Source organism: Stegostoma tigrinum, chromosome 36, assembly GCF_030684315.1.
Source record: "Stegostoma tigrinum isolate sSteTig4 chromosome 36, sSteTig4.hap1, whole genome shotgun sequence".
Taxonomy (NCBI): domain Eukaryota; kingdom Metazoa; phylum Chordata; class Chondrichthyes; order Orectolobiformes; family Stegostomatidae; genus Stegostoma; species Stegostoma tigrinum.
Window position 1 is genome coordinate 570246 of NC_081389.1, and position 24238 is coordinate 594483.

A 24238-nucleotide genomic window follows, 5' to 3' on the forward strand; every position below is an offset into this window, starting at 1 on the left:
ATGCAATCAGACAGAGCGATACTGATAGGAGACTCAATTATGAGGGAGACGGACGGAAGATTCCGTAGCTGCAGGCTGGTGTGTTCCTTCCTGGGTTCCAGGGTCAAGGATGTTTCTGAGCGGTTGCAGTGGGCGACAAGGTGGCTCAGTGGTTAGCACTGCAGCCTCACATCGCCAGTTACATGGGTTCAATTCCATCCTCGGGCAACTGTGTGGCGTTTGCACATTTTCCCCGTGTCTGCATGGGTTTCCTCCAGGTACTCTGCTTTCCTCCCACAGTCCAAAGGTGTGCAGGTTGGGTGGATTAGCCATGCTAAATTAGAACATAGAACATTACAGCACAGTACAAGCCCTTCGGCCCTCGATGTTGTGCCGACCTGCCATACCAATCTGAAGTCCATCTAACCTACACTATCCCATGTACGTCCATATGCTTGTCCAGTGACGACTTAAATGTACTTAAAGTTAGCGAATCTACTACCGTTGCAGGCAAAGCTTTCCACTCCCTTACTACTCTCTGAATGAAAAAACTACTTCTGACAGCTGTCCTATATCTTTCACCCCTCAATTTAAAGCTATGTCCCCTCGTGCTCACCGTCACCATCCTAGGAAAAAGGCTCTCCTCATCCACCCTATCTAACCCTCTGATTATCTTATATGTCTCAATTAAGTCACCTCTCAACCTTCTCTCTAATGAAAACAGCCTCCAGTGCCTCAGCCTTTCCTCATAAGACCTTCCCTCCATACTAGGCAACATCCTAGTAAATCTCCTCTGCGCCCTTTCCAAAGCTTCCACATCCTTCTTAAAATGCGGTGACCAGAACTGTACACAATACTCCAAGTGCGGCCGCACCAGAGTTGTGTACAGCTGCAGCATAACCTCTTGGTTCCGGAACTCGATCCCTCTATAATATTGATTGTCCATAGTGTTAAGAGATGTGTAGAATAGGTGGGTTATAGTGGGGTGGGTCTGGGTGGGATGCTTTGAGGCTCAGTGTGGACTTGTTGGGCCAAAGGGCCTGTTTCTACACTGTAGGGATTCTGTGATTCTGAAGGGAGAGGGTGAACAGCCAGAGGTCATTCTGCACATTGTTACAAATGACATAGGTAGACAAAGGGCTGGGATTTCCTGTAAAATGAGCAGAGTGTGTTAGGTGAGAAGTTAAAAAGTACGGCCGTCAGGGTAGCGATCTCCGGATTACTCCTAGTGCCATGCGCCGGTAAGGATATAAATAGAAAGATAGGCCAGAGGAGCAAGTGTTGAGGGCAGAGTTTTCAGTCCTTGGATCATTGGAATCTCTGCTGGGGTAGAGGTGACCTCAACAGGAGGAACAAGTTGCACTTGAACTGGAGGGGGTCCGATATCCTTGTGGGGAGATTTGCTAGTGTTACCCGGGAGGGTTTAAACTAGTTTGGGAGGGGGTTGGGACTCTGAATAAGAGTGGGGCTATCAAGAAGTCGGGGAAAAATACATTAGCCATCGAGAGCAAGTTTACTATTCAGGATAGCCGGGGGCAGAGATAATGTAGGGAAAAGACAAAGTGCATTTATTTCAATGCACAAAGCCTAACTGGTAAGGAAGATGAGCTCAGAGCATGAATTGGCTGTGGGACCTGGGATATTATAACCACACCAGAAACATGGCTGAGATAAAGGCAGGACTGGTCACTCGATGTTCCAAGATACAGAAGCTACAGGTGTGACAGAAGTACAAGTGAGGAAGGGGAGTTGTCCTTTTTGATAGGGGAAGAAGTAACAACAGTGTTTAGAGAGGATATCCTTAAGGGGTCATCAAATGAGGCCATGTGATTAGAATGTAGAAACAAAGGGATAATCACTCAGTTGGGACTGTATCATAGACCCCCAAATAGCCAGCGGGTACTTGGAGCAGATGTGAGCCTCACATCAGTGGCAGGCAAATTATTGAAGAGGTTACTAAGGAACAGGATCATTTGAGATTTGGATAAGCAAGTTCTGATCAGGGATAGTCAGCATGGATTTGTGTACCGGAAGTCATGGCTGGATGTTGTCTTTCTGGACTTGAATAAGGCCTTTGACAGGGTCTTGCATGGCAGTCTAAACATGAAGGTTCGGTCACATGGGATCCAGGGAGAACTGGCTAATTGGATTCAAAATTGGCTCGATGGTAGGAAAAAGTGGGTGATGGTTGAAGGTTGTTTCTTGGACTGGAGGCCTGTGAGTAGGGGTCCATGCTGGGACCTTTGTTATTTGTAATTTACATAAATGACGTGGATGTGGATGTACAAGTCACAGTTAAGTTTGTGGATGATAAAAGATTACCATTGATAGCGAGGAAATCTATCAGAAAATTATCAAGGGATCTTGGTAAGATGAAGTGGACTGCGGACTGACAAATGCTATTCAGTACTAATAAGTGTGAGGTGTTGCATTTTGAAAAGTCAAACCAAGGTAAGACTTACACAGCAAATTGTAAGGCCCTGAGAAATGTTGTGGAACATAAGAGACCTAGAAGTTTAAGTATATGGTTCATTGAAACAGGCATCACAGGTGAAAAGGGTGGTGAAGAAGGCTGGCCTTCATCGATTGGGGCATTGAGTATAGGAGTTAGGACGTTATGTTACAGTTGTATAAATCGTTGGTGAGGCCGCACTTGGAGTATTGTGTACAGTTTTGGTCACTCTGTAAAAGGAAAGACATTTTTTCTAATATATTCAATGCCAACTTTTCACAAGAAGCAATCTACATTGACGACAGAAAATTAAAAATTGAGTTGAGGCTATTTGTTAGTTATTGGAGGGGTGTTTGTTCCTAGTTGTTGCAATCCCTTCATAAATAAGTTCATTGTTTACTGCATTCTATCAAGTGGAGTAGTGGAAGCTGAAAATCTGTAAACAATGAACACCTAAATGATAACTGGATTCTCCTAATAATCTAAATGCTTTTTCCAAAACCCCACATTATCAAATGTTATGTTTTCAAGTTTTTACAAAATTACTGCAGTTAGCAGTTGTGATTGCTTTCCCAATTGCAGAAACTTGGCCACATTAATACACAGTCTGCAGGAGTTAGCATTTGAAGTGATGTTCAGATTGACTCCTGGCACACTGTTAATGACTGAACAAATGATGAGTGATTCTTCCACCTAAGCAGATAATCCAGCGCTTTTGCTGCTGAGCAACACTCATCAACGTTAAACAATAAATGATTATCCAACTACCCAAAATGAAGCTCTGATTATGTTCCTTGAAATTCCACTTAGAATGCTCATCTTTTTATTGTCCATTAATTTTGTATGCCATTGATTAAGGTCTGTACTGAGAAATTTTGTGCAATGCAATCTACTACACTCAAAAATAATTAGGTAAAGCTGCTATCGTCCCAGAGGACTATAGAGCCGCACTCACATGAGCTCACCATAATGAAATGTGGACATTGTTGATGAGGTCAATATTCGTTACTGTTGTGCTGCTGCCTCAAATACTTTTGAGGACAGTTATGAATGAAGTTAGTTAATGTGGGTCTGGAATCAGGTGTAAGATAGACTGAACAAGGATGTAGGTTTCCTTCACTGAAGCATGTTGATGAACCAGGTTGGCTTTTGTAACAATATAGTAATGTTACAGTAACTATGAGTAACGTGAGCTGTTCTAGTCCAGATTTATTTAATTAATTTGACTTTGAGTCTTCCAGCTGCTGTAGTGGGTTTTGTCTTCCAGAGCATTTGTCCAGAGCTCAGGATTACTTCAGTAGCTTCATTATTATGCCCACTACCAGATCCTCGGAATTAGTAAGCTCCTTGTAATGGCTGAATTTGACTGAAATGTGATGGGGCCCCTTGAAGTTTGATTCCAAATTTGCAATAGATGCAGTGCTGTCTACCTGTCTTGTTGATGATGAGATGAAGGGCATGACAATATTAAAGTATTGATAATTCTGTTTCTGCCTCCACAGATGCTGCTAGACATTGTTTCTATTTCAGATTTCACATTTCACTTTTCCAAAAAATCTTCTGCTTTTATCTCTTTGCACGTCTCTGCTTTTTCACCTGTTACCATTTTTAAAAATATTCTACACATCTGCTGTCTGAAAGTGGATAACCTCTGTGTGTAATTTACCACCTATACCTTTTAATTTGGCTACTTATTAAGAAATAACACAATCAATAACTGAAACTACTACTTAAACTTGGTTACACATAGCAATCAAAATAAGACCTGTCAAGCAAAAAGTTAAACCTCACAACTCAAGTTAGCTATTACCCGATTAATGGTGGAATTTAGCTCTGATTCTAACCAGTAACGTCTATCACTGGATATGTCAGCTGAGATGACTGACCTTCAGTAATCAGAACCATCTTCCTGTGAGTCAGTAATGACTCCAACCACCGGAGTATTACCCCCTCATAAACATTGATTCCAGTTTTACTGCTTGATGCCACACTCTGTCGAATGCAGTATTGATGTTGAGGGCTGTCATTCTGACCTTACCTCTGGAATTCAGCCCTTCTGTCCATGTTTGCACCAAGGCTGTAATGAGGTCTGGAGCTGAGTGGCCCTGGCAGAACCCAAACTGGGCATCACTGAGCAGGTTATTGCTGAGCAGGTGCTGCTTGATAGCCCTGTTGTGACACCTTCCGTCACTTTACTGATGATTGAGAGTAGACTGATGGGGCAGTAATTTTGCCATGTTGGATTTTTCCTGCTTTTTATGTACAGGACATGCTTGGGCAATTTTCCACATTGTCAGGTAGATACCAATGTTGTAACTGTCCTGGATCACCCTGGCTAGGGGAGCGGCAAGTTCTAGTACTATTGCTGGAATATTGTCAGGGCCTGTAGCCTTTGCGGTAACCAGTGTCTCCAACTGTTCTTTGATATCTCGTGGAAAGAATCAAGTTGGCTGAAGGCTGGGATCTGAAATACTGTGGACCACTGGAGGAGGCTGAGATAGATCATCTACTCAACACTTCTGCTGTGAAAGCGGCAACTTTATCTTCTGCACTGATGTGCTGGGCTCTTCCATCATTGAGGATGGGAATATTTGTGGAGCCTCCTGCAGTGACTTGTTTAACTGTACACTACCATTCGCGACTGGATGTGGCGGGACTGCAGAGCTTCAGTCTGATCTGTTGATAGAGCTAAGCCATTGCACAGTCTCACACTTGCTGCTTTTGTTGTTTGGCGTTCAAGTAGTCCTATTTGGTGGCTTCACCAGCTTGATTCACTCATTTTCAGGTGTACTTGGTGCTGTGCCTGGCATACCCTCTTGCACTCCCCTTTTGAACCAGGGTTGATCCCCTGGCTTGATGGTAATAGGTTGAGTGGGGGATATTAGGCCAAGAGGTTACAGATTGTGCTGGAGTACAATTACGCTGCTGTTGATGGCCCACGGTGCCTCAAGGATGCCCAGTCTTGAGATGCTCAATATATTTCCAAGCCTGTCCAATTTGGCATGGTGATAGTGCCACACAACATGATGGAGAATATTCTCACTGTGAAGTGGGGACTTTATCTGCACAAGGACTGCAGTGGTCTTACATTTCTCTATGACAGTATCCGTATCTGCATTTGGCAGAATGGTAAGGATGAGATCAACTATGTTTTTCCCTCTTGATGGTCCCTTCACAACCTGCCACGGTCTAACAGCTGTGTCCTAAAGGATCTGTGGTACTGCTACTGAGTCAGTCTTCGTCATGGACATTGAAACTCCCCACCCAGAGTACATTTTGTGCCCTTGCCATCCTCACTGTTTCCTCTAAGTATTGCTCAACAAGGAGGAGCCCTGATTCATCAGCAGAAGGAGGACGGTACACAGTAATCTGCAGCAGGTTTTCTTGCCCATGTTTGACCAGAAGCCATGAGACTCCTTCGGGTCCGGACTCAATGTTGAGGACTCCAAGAGCAACTCCCTGTTGACTATACCACTGTGCTGCTGGGTCTGTTCTGCTGGTAGGACTGGACGTATCCAGGGACAATGTTGGTGGTGGTCATTCTCTTTTCCGTGCCTAGGTCGATGCCAGAAATTCAGCCTAGTTTAATTTCTTGAGACTTCGTGGCGATTGTACAATTGACAATTCACAGTGAGAATATTCTTCATCATGTTGTGTGGCACTATCACCCAGAGTATCAGAGTAGTAGGATCTACAGATGCTGGAGAAACTGAGATAACGAGATGTAGAGCTGGATGAACGCAGCAGGCCAGATAGCATCAGAGGAGCAGGAAGGCTGACATTTCGGGCCTAGATGGGAGAGGGGAAGGCGGAAGGGAGTTCTGAAATAAATAGGGAGAGAGGGGGAGGCGGATAGAAAATGGATGGAGGAGTCATACAGGTCAAAGAGGCGGGGATGGAGCCAGTAAAGGTGAGTGCAGGAGGGGAGGTAGGGAGGAGATAGGTCAGTCCAGGGAGGATGGACAGGTCAAGGGGGCGGGATGAGGTTAGTAGATAGGAGATAGTGGGGCTTAAGGTGGTAGGAAGGCAGGGACGAGCTGGGCTGATTTGGGATGCGGTCAGGTGTAGGGAGATTTAGAAGCTTGTGAAGTCCACATTGATACCATTGGGCTGCAGGGTTCCCAAGCGGAATATGGGTTGCTGTTCCCCACAATAACAAAATCGAGAATGCCCTCGACCGTGTCTTCCGCATTTCCCCAACTCATCCCTCACACCCTCTCCCTGTAATAACAAATTTCCTGTCCTGCAGGCCCAACCAGTCCCCTTCCACTGACACGCTCATCTGCTTAGCCGAAATCGTCCTTGCCCTCAACAACTTCTCTTTCAATTCCTCCCACTTCCTACAGACAAAGGGCAGTGGGTACTGGCATGGGCCCAAGCTATGCCTGCCTCTTTGTAGGTTGCGTGAAATAATCCCTCTTCCGTAGCTACACTGGTCCTAAACCCCACCTCTTCCTCCGTTACATTGATGACTGTATCAGCGCCGCCTCAAGCTCCAACAAGGAGCTGGAACAGTTCATCCACTTCACCAACACCTTCTACCCCAACCTTAAGTTCACCTGGACCATCTCTAATTCCTCTCTCTCCTTCCTGGACCCCTCTGTCTCCATCTCTGACAAACACCGAGAAACCGATATCCATTTCAAGCCCACCGACTCCCACAGCTACCTAGAATATACCTCCTCCCAGCCACCTTCCTGCAAAAATGCCATCCCCATTCCCAATTCCTTCACCTCCGCTGCATCTGCTCCCAAGATGAGGCATTCCACTTCTGTATATCTCAGATGCCCTCGTTTTTCAAGGACCACGACTTCCTCCCCTCAGTTGTCGAGAACACCCACAACCGTGATTCCCGCATTTCCCGCAACTCATCCCTAACACCCCTCTCCGCAATAACAACCAAAACAGAAATCCCCCCTTTTCCTCATCTACCACCCCACCAACCTCCAGATCCAACACATTATCCTCCAACGTGTCCACCATCTGCAATCCAACCCCACCACCGAAGACATTTTTTCCTCCCCACCCTTATCTCCCTTCAGGAGGGACCACTCTCTCCATGACTCCCTTGTCCGCTCCACACCCCCTTCCAGCCCCACCACACCCGGCACTTTTCCCTGCAACAGCAGGAAGTGCTACACCTGCCCCACACCTCTCCCCCACACCCCACCCCCCCCATCCCACGCCCCAAGATGACTTTCCACATCAAGCAGATGTTCACCTACAGATTTATTCATGTGGTAAACTGCATCCGCTGTTCCTGTTGTGGCCTCCTCTACATAGGAGAAACCAAGCGGAGGCTTGCAGAACATCAACGCTCGGTTCGCACTAAACAACTGCACCTCCCAGTCACGAATCATTTCAACTCCTCTTCCCATTCCTCAGATGATATGTCAATCCTGGGCCTCCTTCAGTGCCATAACGATGCTACCCAAAGGTTGCAGGTACAGCAACTCATATTCCGCTTGGGGACCCTGGAGCCCAGTGGTATCAATGTGGATTTCACCAGCTTCAAAATCTCCACCCTCCCTACCGCATCCCAAAACCAGCCCAGCTTCTCCCCACCTCTCTAACCTCCCACCTATCCCCTCCTCCCACTTCAAGCCCCACTGCCACCTCCTACCGACTAACCTCATCCCGCCCCCTTGACCTGTCCGTCCTCCCTACCTCCCCTCCTGCACTCACCTTTTACTGGCTCCATCCCTGCCTCTCTGACCTGTATGTCTCCTCCATCCATCTTCTATCCGTCTCCCCCCTCTCCCTATTTATTTCAGAACCCCTTTCCCTCCCCCATTTCTGAAGAAGGGTCTCGGCCCGAAATCTCAGCCTTCCTGCTGCTCTCATGCTGCTTGGCTTGCTATGTTCATGCAGCTCTACACCTTGTTATTACAGTACAACTGACTGGTTTGTTAAGCTGTTTGAGGGTAATTGAGAATCAACTACATGGTTGTGGGTCTGGAGTTACGTATAGGCCAGACCAGGTGAGAATGGGAGATTTCCTTCCCTGAAGGACATTAGTGAACCAGATGGGTTTTTCTGACATGTAACAGTGATTCATGGTGATCTGTAGATTCTTAATTCCATGTTTTTTAACCTGGATTTAATTTTTGTTTTTAAAAACAAGTCTCCAGAACATTAGCTGAGTTTCTGGACTAGTACTGTAGCGATAATGCCGCTAGGCCATTGCCTACGCATGAAATATCAAGTCTTAGCTGAACGTCGGAAGATGGCTGTGGTTGTCAGAGGTCAGCCAACTCAGCTTCTGGACATCTCTGTAAGAGTTCCTCAGGGTGATGCCCTGACTTTAACCATTCTCAGCTGCTTCATCTGTCACCTTCCCTCTGTTATAAGCTCAGAAGTGGGGATGTTGGCAGATGATTGCGCAATGTTCAGCACTATATCCAACGACTCGGATACTGAAGCAGTCCATGTTCGAATGCAACAAATTCTGGACAATATCCAGGCTTGGGTTACCAAGTGGCAAGTGACATTCATGCCACACAAATGCCAGGCTATGACCGTTGCCAATTAGAGACAATCTAACCACCACCCCTTGACATTCAATGGCATTACCAACACTGAATCCCCGGCTATAAACATCCTGAAGGTTATCATTGACCAGAAACTCAACTCAACTCACCACATAAAGACATGCAAAAAGAGGTCAGAGGCTAGGAATACTACAGCAAGTAACTCCCTACCTGACTCCTCAAAGCCTGTCCACCATCTACAAGGTACAAGTCAGGAGTGTGATAGAATACTCCCCACTTGCCTGGATGAGTGCAGCCCCAACAACTTTAAGAAGCTTGACACCATTCAAGACAAAGCAGCCCATTTGATTGGCACTATATCCACGAGCATCCACTCCCTGAACAACCGACGCTTAGTCTCATTAGTGTGTACTAATGACAGATGGATCTTAACGTCAATGAGTGTGAGGTGATGCATTTTGGAAGGAATAAGACTGTGAATGGCAAGACGTTAGGATGCTCTGAGGAGCAGAGGGATATGGGGATACTTGTCCACAGATATTTGAAGGAATCAGGGCGTATCAATTAGGGTAGTTAAGGCATTCAAGGCACTTGCCTTTATCGGTCATAACATATATTAGTTGACCAGGGAGATTTTGTTGGAGCTACACAGCTGTGTACCATGTGCAGTTCTGGTTACCTCTGTAGGAAGTATATGATTGCATTGGAGGAGGTGCAGAGAACACTCACCAGGACATTGCCTGGGATGGGGCATTTTAGTTGTCAAGAGAGCTGGTTCAGCTTGGGTTATTTTCTTCAGAATTGAGACGGTTGAGGGGACATCTCATTGAGGTTTATGAAATTGAGGGGCATGGACAGGTTGGATAGAAAACAGCAGTTACCTTTGTTAATGTTAAGGTGAGAGGCAGCGTGTTGAGAGGTTATTTGAGAGGAATAAAAATCTTCACCTAAAGAGTCGTAGGGTCTGAAATGCACTGCATGGGAGGATAGTTGGGATGAGTAACCTCATAATTTTCAAATACTTGATGAGCAGTTGAAGTGTCATAACATTCAAGGATAAAGGCCTGTGCAGGAAAGTGGAGCTCGTGTAGATTTCCTGTATTTTTGGAGGTATAAACTCAAGGCCAAAGGCCCCTCCGTTATGTTTATGATTTATGTTTATTCACAATTAATAATTATTTTCTTGGTAATAACAAAGCCTGCTGCAAATTACTTTTATTTGAATCGTAGTCATTCAGGCACATTAATTGTTTTGACAACTTAATTGGGTGGTTACAGATTTGTAATGTTTTTTAGAATAATGGGACTCAGTCATAGTTGCACTCTTGCTAGTGAGCCATGACAGCTGTTTGGATAATCCAATGACCAGTGAGGTTTGGATGTATCGACAGAAGGACCTGCTAGTATACTGTCACTAAACTAATTTGCCAGTCCGATTAGCGTCTTCTCTATATCCATGAATTGTCCATCTGAGTCAGTCATGTTGCAGACACATTTTGGACATGATCTCTGATCAGTTTTTTTCTGTTGACATTTTCTTTTGTCACTGGGCCAATTTGGTGACTTATCAAAAGGGTAGAACAACACCCAACACTGGTCACCATCTCCTTCAAGGAATTCCTTTACTTCTTGCTTATGGCCTTGCTAATAATCATCCGCACATATTAAATATAATAGGAATATCAGAAGCTACAAACAACAACCAGCAGCTATCCTGATCAACTTGAATATGTTTACAGATTACTAAAGTCTTTATTGAGCTTTAAAAGCCTTGAGAGTTTGATAGTGTCATATTTGCAATAAAATGTGATGTGTTATCTCTTGCTAGTGGATGTCAGAATGGTTTGGTTTGTGTCTGGACTGTCCCGCAAGATGTTTTCAAGGTATCACAGTCCACTTCCAGCAGCTCAGATGAATGGTGGGAACAAGAATCCAAGAATCGAGTGAAGGTAAAACTAATCAGTAGCATCTCCAGCAGGTGTTGCATTTTACACAGTAGCAAAGGATAACTAGTTGATTTCTGAACAAATACTTCACATCTACTTGATGTTGATCTGTCTAATAATATCTTGTTAAGAAAATATCTGCTGCCGGCATCATCTTAACTTTTGATCTTTACCGTTGATACACATAGAGGTGGATATAACTTCAATTTCTTCCAAATTGGGGCAAGTGGGCAGTTACAATCACCCTGATTACTGCATGGCCTGAACACCAGCAGAATCCAAGCGGTTAACATTTTAAACTTGTTCCCCTGAACAAGCATAAAATATACCTGCCAAACATGCTCAAGCTCATCTTGCATGCGACCTGTAAGTGCTCATTGGCAATCTTAGCTGCACATTGAGTGAAGAAGGTGTTGCTGCTGTGCCATCAAACTCAATCAGGTCAACAAATGGTAATCTCCAATGAGGCCAAATAGGTAAATGTCTCCCAAAGAAGAGCTACATTGGACTCAATACATTAACTTATTTTCCTCCTCCACAGATGCTGCCAGACATACTGAGTTTCTCCAGCACTACCTGTGTTTATTTCAGATCTCTGGCATCTGCAGTAGGCATTTTTCTTTCCACTTTTTGGGCCTGAAGTAATATGAGTGATATGTGCTCCACTGGATCCTACAAAGGAACCTAATCCCCTGCCCCAATCCACCCCATGGAACAGAGGAAAGGCACCAGTAGGTTGTTGTTAAGTCCCAAGTGTTAAAATAGCTAGGACATTTGTTTTTCCTGCAGTAGTATTTGGATTTCAGAATCTCCTCCATCTATTCAGACTTAGGGTCTTAGTTTCAGAAAATACCAATTAGGAGGAAAAGTAGACCATTCAGCTCCTCAGGCTGACTCTTGTAAGTTGGTGAGCTGGATAGGAAGTGCCACAGACATAAAAGCCAAAGTAGCAGTGGAACAAAAAGTTCCTGACTGGAGATCTGTGACCGGTGGTGTTCTGCCCAGATCATGTGCTGGGGTTGACCTGCACATCTGCTAATGTAATATACTGCATCCGCCGTACCTGGTGTGGCCTCTTCTACATCGGGGAAGAAACCAAGCGGAGGATTGGGGACTGCTTTGCCGAACACCTATGCTCAGTTCACAATAAACAACTGCACCTCCCAGTCGCGAACCATTTCAACTCCCATTGCCATTCCTCAGACGACATGTCCATCCTGGGCCTCCTGCAGTGCCCCAACGATGCCACCCGAAGGTTACAAGAACAGCAACTCATATTCCGCTTGGGAACCCAGCAGCCCAATGGTAACAATGTGGATTTCACAAGCATCAAAGTCTCCCCTTCCTCTACCACATCCCAAAACCAGCCCAGCTCGTCTGCGCCTCCCTAACCAGTTCTTGCTCTCACCTATCCCCTCCTCCCACCTGAGGCTGCACCCCTATCTCCTACCTACTAACCTCATCCCACCCCCTTGACCTGTCTGTCCTCCCTGGACTGACCAATCGCCTCCCTAACTCCCCTTTACTGGCTCCATCCCTGCCTCTTTAACTTGTCTGCCTCCTCTCCACGTATCTTCTCCTCTATCCATCTTCGATCCACCTCCCCCCTCTCCCTATTTATTTCAGAACCCTATTCCCCTCCCCCATTTCTGATGAAGGGTCTAGGCCCGAAACGTCAGCTTTCCTGCTCCTAAGATGCTGCTTGGCCTGCTGTGTTCATCCAGCTGTACACCTTGTTACCCTGGAACCTCTGTTGTTTTGTAATATGTAAACGATTTGGAGGAGAATGTAGCTGGCCTGATTATTAAGTTTGTGGATGACATGAAGATTGGAATGGCTTTGGGTAGTGATGAGGCTTGCTAAAGGATACAAAGGATGTAGGTAGGTTGGAGACTCAGGCCCAGAAATGGCAGGCAGAGTTTAATCCAGACAAATGTGCAGTGATGAATTTGAAAGATCTAATGCAGGAGGGAAGTATACAATAAATGGTAGAACCTTTAAAAGCATTACTTGCAGAAGGATCTAGCCAAACAAGATCAGGGCAGGACTGGGACTGATGTCCCGGGGAAGTGTTTGCCAGAGCAGTTCAGGAGGGTTTAAACTAATGTGCTAGGGGATGGGGACCTATGTAAGGAGTCAAAGAAGGAGGGAGTAAGAACAAACACAAAAGGTAGACAATAAGAAAAGTGAGAGACAGAGAAACCAAAGACAAAATTCAAACAGGGCTATTGAGAAAAATAAAAACGCGACCAACAATGTTAAAAAGATACATGAAGGATGTATAATACAGTGGTTGAGCTAATTGTGCAGATAAATGTAAACAGGTATGATATAATTGGGATTATGGACACATGGCTACAGGTTGACCAGGGCTGGGAACTGAATGTCCCAGGATATTCAATATTTAGGAGGAATGGGAAAAAAGAAAAAAGGTGGTGGAGTGGCATTTCTGGTTAAAGAGGAAATTAACACAATAGTGAGAAAGGATGTTAACTCTGACGATGTGGAGTCTACATGGCATCTACAGTCTAGAGTTGAGAAATACCAAGGGGAAAAGATGATTGTGGTTATCGTATATACACCCCCCAAACTGCAGTGGTAATGTTGGGAATGACATTAAACTGGAAATTGGAAATGCATATGATAAAAGAATATTGGTGATCATGGGTGATTTTAATCTGCACATAGATTGGGCAAAACAAATTAGCCACAATGCTGCGGAGGAGGAATCCCTGGGAGTATATATGGGACAGTTTTCTTGACCAGTATGTGGAGGAACCAACTAGACAGCAGGCCATCTTAGACTGGGTACTGTATAATGAGAAGGGAATCATTACCAGTCTAGCTGTGCGAGACCTCTTAGGGATGAGCGACCATACCACGGTACATTTTTTTTTAATCAAGATGGAGAGTAAAGTAGTTGATTTAGTGTCTAGGTTGCTGAATCTTAACAAAGGAAACTACAAAGATGTGAGGTGTGAATTGGCTGTGGTAGATTGGGGAGGTTTACTTAAAAGGGATGACAATGGATAGGCAATGGCGAACATTCAAGGAACGCATGGGCAGAACTGCAACTACTATTTATTTATTCCTCTCTGGCATAAAAGGGATGACAATGGATTAAGCAATGGCAAACATACTTCTAAACCATAATGTAAACAAGCATATCCTCATAAGACAACCATGTTATTCCACACGTCCACCTAGTAAACCTCTTCAGTATCGCTTCCAAAATAGTAATCCTTCCTTTAAATAAAGGGACCAAAACTGCACGCACTATTTTAGCTTTGGTCTCGTCAACGTCCTGTAAAATTGAAGTATAACACCTTACTTTTAGGTTCAGTTCCATTGGCCATAATGGAAAAATCCCACACCTTTCAGGATTAAACACATGTACATGCATTCTAATTCTTTGTGACTTAGGCAACAGAATACTTAAACCTCTCTCCAAAATTGTTTGCCATATAAGTGATGTCCTGCTATTTCATAGATAATGGGAACTGCAGATGCTGGAGAATCTGAGATAACAAAGTGTGGAGCTGGATGAACACAGCAGGCCAAGCAGCATCTTGGGAGCACAAAAGCTGACATTTCGGGCCTGGACCCTTCAGAAAAGGATCTTGAAGAAGGGTCTTTTGTGCTCCTAAGATGCTGCTTGGCCTGCTGTGTTCATCCAGCCCCACACTTTGTTATCCTGCTATTTCATGCCTTCTACCAAGTGAAGTTTCTATTTTCCCACGTTGTAGAATCATAGAATCCCTGCAGAATGGAAACCAGTCTTTGGCCCATCAAGTCCACATCAACCCTCTCGAGAGCATCCCATTCAGACACAGCCATCCCACCTTATCCCTTGAACTCCACCCAGTCCAGTGGCAGATCAGTCGGACTCTAACACAATCTCCTTATGAAGATACAGGTGTATTCTCTGCCTCATATTAGTGATAGTTCATACGCTGCATGGAACCTGTATACAAACATAAAATGCTTACAACATGGAGATCAGGTCATTCAGCCCACACCAACCATCCAAAGAACATCCCATACAGACCCATCCCCGACTCCACATTTCCTATAGCTAATCCACTTAGCCTACATACTACGGACAATTTAGCACAACCAATCCACCTAATTTGCACATCAGTGGACTGTGAGAGGAAACAGGAGCACCTGGAGGAAACTCATGCAGACACAAGGAGCACATGCAAACTCCACACAACAGTCACCCATGGGTGGAATAAAGTCCTGGCACTGTGTGGCAACAGTGCTAACCACTGAGCCACCATGCCACATCTATTATTATTCCCGATTATACTCTATCTTTCAGTTTTTTTTTCCTACTCATTCAACCTATCTATATCCTTCTGCAAACTCCTTCTGTCATCTTCACAGCATGCTTTCCTACCTGCCTTCATGTCATCAAAAAATTCAGCTACCGTGGTTTTGTTCCCTTCATCTAAGTAATTGATATAAAATGTTTAAGGCTCCAGAATAGACTCCTGCAAAACTCTTAATGGCCACATCCTGCCAATTACACATGGACTTATTTAAGCATATGCAGTTTCTGCCAACTAGCCAATCTTCTATCCATGCTAATATACTTGCTCTTGTACCAAGAGCTTTTATTTTCTGCAATAAACCTTACATTTGGCACCCTATCAACTGCCTTCTGAGAATCCAAGTGCAGTATAGCTACAGGCTCCTCTATATCCAGGTGCATTTCCTCCTTGGAAGATTATATTGAACTGGTTAAATGATTTACCATCCACGAAAAAAAATTGACTTCCCCGATTATTTTCAGCTTTTTAAGTGCACAGCTGTGGAAGGTTTTTTTTTACTTAGTGTATTATAATTGAGCTGTTTGTTTTTAATTCTGTGGAATATGTCTTAATAGACCTGTAAATAATGCTTATGCATCAATTGCTGATTTTAGATAATTGACAAAGGATAGTTATGCCTTTATAAACTTTCTCTATATATGAATAATCCTTGTCTTCGGTTCTAATATATTTTGAAGAATAAGTATTAATGTTTGTATTTTTAATTTTATTGTAATGGAATTTGAAGAGTGGATGTAAAAAAGTTGGGGAGGCAACATGCATCTATCAACTGAAGGGGCACATCACTCCAGTGCGCACTGTAACTTTTAGCCCTGACGGACTGGTCTTAGTATCTGGAGGACTTGGTGGACTAATGAACATTTGGTCACTGTGGGTAAGAAATTAGATTAATATGACTTGTAAGATAATAAAATGTGAGGCTGGATGAACACAGCAGGCCAAGCAGCATCTCAGGAGCACAAAAGCTGACGTTTCGGGCCTAGACCCTTCATCAGAGAGGGGGATGGGGTGAGGGCTCTGGAATAAATAGGGAGAGAGGGGGAAGCGGACTGAAGATGGAGAGTAAAGAAGATAGGTGGAGAGAGTATAGGTGGGGAAGTAGGGAGGGGATAGGTCAGTCCAGGGAAGACGGACAGGTCAAGGAGGTGGGATGAGGTTAGTAGGTAGATGGGGGTGCGGCTTGGGGTGGGAGGAAGGGATAGGTGAGAGGAAGAACAGGTTAGGGAGGCAGAGACAGGTTGGACTGGTTTTGGGATGCAGTGGGTGGGGGGGGAAGAGCTGGGCTGGTTGTGTGGTGCAATGGGGGGAGGGGACGAACTGGGCTGGTTTAGGGATGCAGTTGGGGAAGGGGAGATTTTGAAACTGGTGAAGTCCACATTGATACCATTAGGCTGCAGGGTTCCCAGGCGGAATATGAGTTGCTGTTCCTGCAACCTTCGGGTGGCATCATTGTGGCACTGCAGGAGGCCCATGATGGACATGTCATCTAAAGAATGGGAGGGGGAGTGGAAATGGTTTGCGACTGGGAGGTGCAGTTGTTTGTTGCGAACTGAGCGGAGGTGTTCTGCAAAGCGGTCTCCAAGCCTCCGCTTGGTTTCCCCAATGTAGAGGAAGCCACACCGGGTACAGTGGATGCAGTATACCACATCCACTGCATACTGCATCCACTGTACCCGGTGTGGCTTCCTCTACATTGGGGAAACCAAGCGGAGGCTTGGAGACCGCTTTGCAGAACACCTCCGCTCAGTTCGCAACAAACAACTGCACCTCCCAGTCGCAAACCATTTCCACTCCCCCTCCCATTCTTTAGATGACATGTCCATCATGGGCCTCCTGCAGTGCCACAATGATGCCACCCGAAGGTTGCAGGAACAGCAACTCATATTCCGCCTGGGAACCCTGCAGCCTAATGGTATCAATGTGGACTTCACCAGTTTCAAAATCTCCCCTTCCCCAACTGCATCCCTAAACCAGCCCAGTTCGTCCCCTCCCCCCATTGCACCACACAACCAGCCCAGCTCTTCCCCCCCCACCCACTGCATCCCAAAACCAGTCCAACCTGTCTCTGCCTCCCTAACCTGTTCTTCCTCTCACCCATCTCTTCCTCCCACCCCAAGCCGCACCCCCATCTACCTACTAACCTCATCCCACCTCCTTGACCTGTCCGTCTTCCCTGGACTGACCTATCCCCTCCCTACCTCCCCACCTGTACTCTCTCCACCTATCTTCTTTACTCTCCATCTTCGGTCCGCCTCCCCCTTTCTCCCTATTTATTCCAGTTCCCTCTCCCCATCCCCCTCTCTGATGAAGGGTCTAGGCCCGAAACGTCAGCTTTTGTGCTCCTGAGATGCTGCTTGGCCTGCTGTGTTTATCCAGACTCACATTTTATTATCTTGGAATTCTCCAGCATCTGCAGTTCCCATTATCTTTAATATGACTTGTGTTGTTTCTAAAGTAAAGTGTCAGTTTATCAAAAACGAACTAATTCAGGACATTTACCAAAAAGCCTAGTTTTTTTCTTGAATTTCCCACATCATATTTTAGATTTATATATTGCGTAGTTTTGATGGTTTTCTGTTTGCTGAAAAAGCTAAATTTTAAAAAAACTAGTATGTCTTCCTTCACTTCATTTTATTTTTGGAAGATTCACTAAAAGTTTTATCCCTGTGGGCAAGTGTGCCAGAGAGGGACAAAGTGCCATAAAATTCCATGGGTAATTTCTTTTCTCCTCACTGTCTACCTGCCCAACCTTATCACACTTTTACATACGATGGGTGAGACCATAGCTGCCCTTGTCACAATTGAAGCTTTCGTGGCCAACTAATGCCTTTTCAAAGCCACTCCCTGCTCAGACAACAATTTGTTTAACTGGGCTGGGGAGTGCTGGAAACTAGCAGGTTGGTGCACTTTGGCAGGAAAGAGTGGTGGTGTTGAGGATGGGGTGTGTTGGGGGTAGTTGAAGATATCTCCTTCACAGGTTCCTTTTCTGAGTACCCCCTCGACCTATGCTTTGCACCTGCCCCTTCATCCGAGGCTTGGCCCTGTAAAGTTCGAAAAGATTGACTTTGCATCTAGCTCTTACCTCTTTGGTTTCTGGGATAGATTGCAGTCCCGTTTTTGGTCACAATTCCCACTGGAGCTGCTAAAGCATTCCTTGGTGTTGAATGGCTCCGAGGTAGCTGTCCAAACTGAGGTGCGTTACCCTTTTTCTGGTGATGGCTGTTTTGAAGACAAGCAGGAAACTCCTTTACCCATTAAATCAGGCTCCACATTTGTACACCTGATCAGTAGTTATGTGCACCTTCAAAGGTTTTCCCCAAGGATTCTCCTTATTATCTCTTTTCAGGCCTTCCTGACACTCTTCAGTGCATGCAGATAAATCAGAGTGGGGTGCAAACAGTGATCTCTGTTTCCTAAATTTAACATTTGCACAACTAATTTTGCTGCTTAGAAGTAAATATAGCTACAAACTTGTCTTCCCAGCAGCCAGTGACCCTTTCTCATTTACTTTTTTCTTGTTACTAACCCAGGATGGTAGCGTGCTACAGAGTGTAGTGACTGGATCTGGTGCTATTCAGAATACAACCTGGATTCCTGATGTTGGCGTTGCAGCTTGTTCCAATCGGTCAAAGGTGGGGACCAAAATTGCGGCATAATTTTTTTTCTACGCATTCCCTGACATCAGTTTGAATACTTGAGGACTAAGGTTTTCAAAACGATGACCGATTTGATAGTTTTGGAACATGTATCGTCATTAGGGGTCCTCAAGCTCAGGACTCTTAATTTTGGTTAGGTCGGACTTCAGCACAGGACCAGGCTATTTGATCCAGTAGATCAATGCCAGTGTTCATGCTCCGAGTGAACCAACCTCAACCTTGCGCAAGGCAAAGCAATGGCCCACTGGTATTGTCACTGGACTGTTAATCCAGAGAACCAGATAATGTTCTGGGGACCTGAGTTCAAATCCCTCAATGGCAGATGGTGGAATTTAAATTCAATAAATATCTGGAATTAACAATCTAACGTTGTCCATGAATGCATTGTCGATCATCAGGAAAAACCCATCTGGTTCACTAACGTCCTTTTAGGGGTTGAAACTGCTGTCCTTACTTGGTCTGGCTTACCTGTGACTCCAGACCCACAGCAATGACTGTGACTATAGGGGGTGGACAAAAATGCTACGTGGACAGCGACACCCTCATCCCATGGTTGAATAAAGAAAAAAATCCCATGGCATAATCATATCTTTCTTTTCCGTCTTCTAACTTGTTAGTTATCTATTTTCTTTTGGCTAAAATGATCTGATCCTCCATCATTCAGTTTGGTGGTGAGTTCTGCATTCTGTCTATTTCCTTGCAAAAAATTATTGAATTCATTTCTACTTATCATATGTACAACCTTTGGCTTCAGCCTTGCTTGAACCAGAAACATCATTACAATTATGAGTATTGCAAAAATTCTACTGCCATTCACTGTTTCCTTTTATAAAGATAAGTTTCAAAGATAAACAAAACAAATACAGTGAGTATTTTCTGATGAAGGGTCTAGGCCCGAAACGTCAGCTTTTGTGCTCCTGAGATGCTGCTTGGCCTGCTGTGTTCATCCAGCCTCACATTTTATTAAATACAGTGAGTATCTTCTTATTTAAATGACTAACAGCATCCTTGATTGGCAGTGTTGACCAATCCCCAGTTCCAAATGGGATATTGCAAATCATTAAGCTCCCAGATGAAGATGAATCAACTGGCTCCCTTTCTTTATTCATTTGCCTCCTCAGCTATTCACAACAATGTACCCTTTTGGATCCCTTTCTCCTAGACCAAATATATTTTTGTTTTAAAAGGAGCTAGTTTAATTGGGTTTTCTTGATTTAAGAGTGAGTTTATTAGTTTAGAAAGACAACATAAATGCTGTGAAATAAGAAGCAATATGTATAGCACAGATTAGGGATTAGTTGTAAATCCGAAAAAAATAGAAATATATATGGATCAGTCTTCGAAGCAATCATGAACTTGGAGAGCACCAGAAATGTTAAGATTGATAATTAACAGCCAATTTCATGATTAGAGATAACAAGGTCTAGACTCTTAGGCCTGAAACGTCAGCCTTCCTGCTCCTCTGATGCTGCTTGGCCTGCTGTGTTCATCCAGCTCTAAACGTTGTTATCTAAGATTCTCTAGCATCTGCAGTTCCTACTATCTCTGAAACAATTTCATGATCGGTTTATTTGCAGTTTGACTGAAAATCTTTTGTCATGGTTCCTTTCAATGATGGCTGGTTGGCATTGCTCAGAGCAAGAGATGGTCTTTTCAACTTCTTTATGTGCAGCACAGCAGTATTAAATGGCTGTTCCCAAGCTGTGACTTTCACACTATGTTAGATCACGTTTGCACATCCGGTTACTAGTACATACAGACTAGCAGTAACCCCATTTTTGTATAGCCGTTTTGTATATTGTATTACAGGCTGTTAAGTGAGGGAAAGGAAGATATAGCAGGAGTACTTGCAAGAATGTTCAATTCCTCTCTGGACAATTGAACAGTGCTGGAAGACAGCCAGTGTTGTACCATTAAAGAAGCAAGGGACAAAGCAGGAAAATACAGTCTGAGTTGGGCTAATCTTGCAGGTGGGGAAACTATTTGAAGCAGTTCTGAGGGACAAAATTAATTTGCATTTGGAGAGAGGCAGGGACTAATCAAGAACAGTCAGCATGGCTTTAAGAGGAAGTCAGGTCTGACCACCTTGACTGAATTTAACAAGGACGTGACTAGGTGTGCAAATGAGAAAAATGCTTTTGAAGTCATCTACTTGGACTTCGGTAAGCCTTTTGATGGGGTTCCACGTGGGAGATCAAAAGCAAATGTAAGTGCTCTTGGAATCTGAGGAAATTTGGTAAATTGAATCCACGCTTGGCTGAGTGGCAGGAAGCAGATGGTGATGGTTGAGGGGTGTTGTTCCGACTGGAAGTCTGGATCCAGTGGGTCACTTGGAGCCCTTGCTGTTTGTGGTCTATGTGAGTGAATCATTTTAGGTTTGAACGTGGGAGTGTTGATCTGTAAGTTTACAGATGATACCAATTTGGTGGAATGGTAAATAATGAGAAGGATTGGAATACAAAAGGATATAATGTGGTGGTCGGATGGGCTGATAATTGACAAATGGAATGCAATCTATTGAGGTGATGTGATGTGAGGTGATGAACCTGGGCAGGATAAACAAGGCAGGGAAATTCATGAGCAGTAGGACCCTGGGAAAAATCTAGGATAAGAGGTCCCTTAAGGCACAGAAAATAGGTCGATAATTTGGCTATGAAAGCATATAGTGTACTTGCCCTTATTATTCGAGACACAGAGCATGAGAGCAGGGATGTTATGCTGGAACTGTGTAAAAAGTTGGGGTGGCCACAGCTGAAGCATTGCATGCAGTTCTGGAATTCATAGGAGGAATGTGATAACAATGTAAAACAAATTTGCCAGGGGGGTGCATGGGTTAGAGAAATTTAATTATGAGGAGAGATTGAGTAGACTGGGCTTGTTTTTCTTAGAACAGGGGAGATTAAAAGACAACATAATTGAGCTGTATAAAATTAAGAGACATAAGAGGGTAGACAGAAAAAAAGCCACTTGGTGGAGAGATCAGTGACGGAGGCATGGATTTAAGGTGAAGGGAAGAAATTGAGAGGTGATATGAGGAAAATACTTTTTCACCTTGAGGATGATGTGAGTCTAGAACTCATTGCCTTGAGGGCAGAAGAAATATTTACATGTGCTCTTGTAATGCTAAAGCATTCAAGATTATGGGCCAAATAGTTGTAAAATGGGAAGAATATTTCAACAGGCCTTTCTCTGTGCTGTAGACCTCTATGACTGCCCATTCCTCGAAGGGTAAAACACAATCATATGTGCAGGAGATGGCTTCCTGCTCAGTGGGACTGGGTAGTCAGTTTCCCATTATCTCTCCCTCCTTCCTCAGTTTTGTTTGAAGTTTCCTCAACTCTTGTACAGTATGACATTCCATGACCCACTCAGAATAACGTGAGACAGTCACTGAATTTACATTTGCCACTAGCTTTTGGATGTAGTAACCCTTTTTAAAGAAAATACTGGAATTAAAAGTTCAATATGTCCGTAAGTACTTCAAGGTTCTGAGCAGTCACCATTACTGTCTGGGTAGAGGGCATCAGAGTTTGCTTCTCAGCACACAACAGACTCTTAAAATTGAACACTTCGATCTTGGTTTGCTTCTTGTTTACTGGCTCCATCCCCGCCTCTTTAACTTGTCTGTCTCCTCTCCACCTATCTTCTTCTCTGTCCATCTTTGATCCGCCTCCACATCTCTCCCTGTTTATTTCAGAACCCTCTTCCCCTCCCCCTCCCCCTTTTCTGATAAAGGGTCTAGGCCCAAACGTCAGCTCTCCTACTTCTGATATGCTGCTTGGCCTGCTGTGTTCATCCAGCTCTACACCTTGTTATCTCTTACTTCAATCTTGGTTTTGCTTTCTTCAACATCTATAACAAATCGATGTTTTCTAATTTGTATAGAAAAGCTCATTCTCAGCATTTGTCCTAATTTTGTTAATATTGGCAATGATGTTTACAAATTCTACAGTTATTTTGGCTGATTTGCTTCACAGGAGTATACCATCACAAAACTGAGCTGCTGCATTGTTTGTGAGTTGGAGATTATCTTGCGCAATATTGTTGCATTTTCAGTCCCTTCTCCTCCTCTCCTCCTACCATTTAAAATTATAGCCATTACTGATTTAAAAGAAGTTTGCAGTCTTAAAAGCTGTGTTTATGTAGAACAACATTGGTTATGCTGCTGGTTCACAATTCTAAAGGTGTAGCGAACATATGAGCAAACGTTAAGTATATGATTATTCACTGTTTTCAATTTGAGGATGATGGCTCAGGATCATGATTTTCTGCCATGGGACTCCATATAACAGAACAAGGATCTAGGCCCGAAGCGTCAGCTTTCCTGCTCCTATGATACTGCTTGGCCTGCTGTGTTCATCCACCTCTACACCTTGTTATCTCATATTCTCCAGCATTAGCAGTTCCTAGTATCCCAGGCCAATTCTTGACTTTCAGGTCTTTGAACATAAGGAGCACGCTGTTCTATGTGGAAGTTGGATCTAAAGTTCAGGAGTTTCTTCCTTTTGTGCCTCCCACTCTGTCTCGACATTCAATATTGGTTCAATGGAGAGTGCAAGAGGGCATACCAGGAGTAGCACCATGCCTATAGGTGAGGTATCAACCTGGTGAAACCACTAAATAGGACTAGCATGCCAAATAGCATAAGCAACAAGTCATTTAACTGAGCGATCCCACAACCAAAAGATCAAATATAAGCTCTGCAGTCCTGCCACATTCAGTCATGATTGGTGGTGGACAATTAAACAACTCACTGGAGAAGGAGGCTACACAAAAATCCCCATCCTTGATGATGGAACAGCACAGCAGTGCAAAAGATAAGGCTGAAGCTTTCGCAGCAATCTTCAGTAGAAGTGAGTGATCCCTCTTGGCCTTCTTCAGTGGTCTCCAGTCTTCGAGGTGGCAATCCTCAGCCAATTTGATTCATTCCACGTGATATCGAAAAATGATTGGAGACACTAAGTGTTGCAAAAGCTACAGGCCCTGACAACAGTCCGGCAATAGTACTGAAGACTTGTGCTCCAGACCTTTTCTGCTCAGCTAGCCAAGCTGTTCCAGTACGAATGCAACCTGCCCAATTACCATTCCGTCAGTCTACTCTCAATCATCAATAAATTGATGAAAGGTGTCTTTAGTAGTGCTGTCAAGCAGAACCTGCTCAGCAATAACTTGCTCAGTGATACCCAGTTTGGGTTCCGCCAAGGCCAATCAGCTCCTGACCTCATTACAGACTTTGGAAAAAAAAAGGGAAGGAGCCCGAGCAAAGATGGAATCAGTGGGTATCAGGGGACAAACTCTGGTTGGAATCATATCTGACACACAGACAGATGATTGTGGTTGTTGGAAGTCAATCGTCTCAGCTCCAGGGTGTCTCTGC

At 44.3% G+C, this 24238-nt stretch overlaps 1 protein-coding gene across 1 annotated transcript in view; it reads left to right on the top strand.

The window, feature by feature from the left end:
* The window catches only part of herc1 (HECT and RLD domain containing E3 ubiquitin protein ligase family member 1), a 339275-nt gene that overhangs the window by 240416 nt on the left and 74621 nt on the right, over positions 1-24238 (top strand). Inside the window, exons 57-59 of the mRNA XM_059640184.1 lie at positions 10751-10871; positions 15933-16079; positions 18736-18837. Of these exons, the coding sequence (XP_059496167.1) occupies positions 10751-10871; positions 15933-16079; positions 18736-18837 (370 nt within the window). The remainder of the gene's footprint in view (positions 1-10750; positions 10872-15932; positions 16080-18735; positions 18838-24238) is intronic.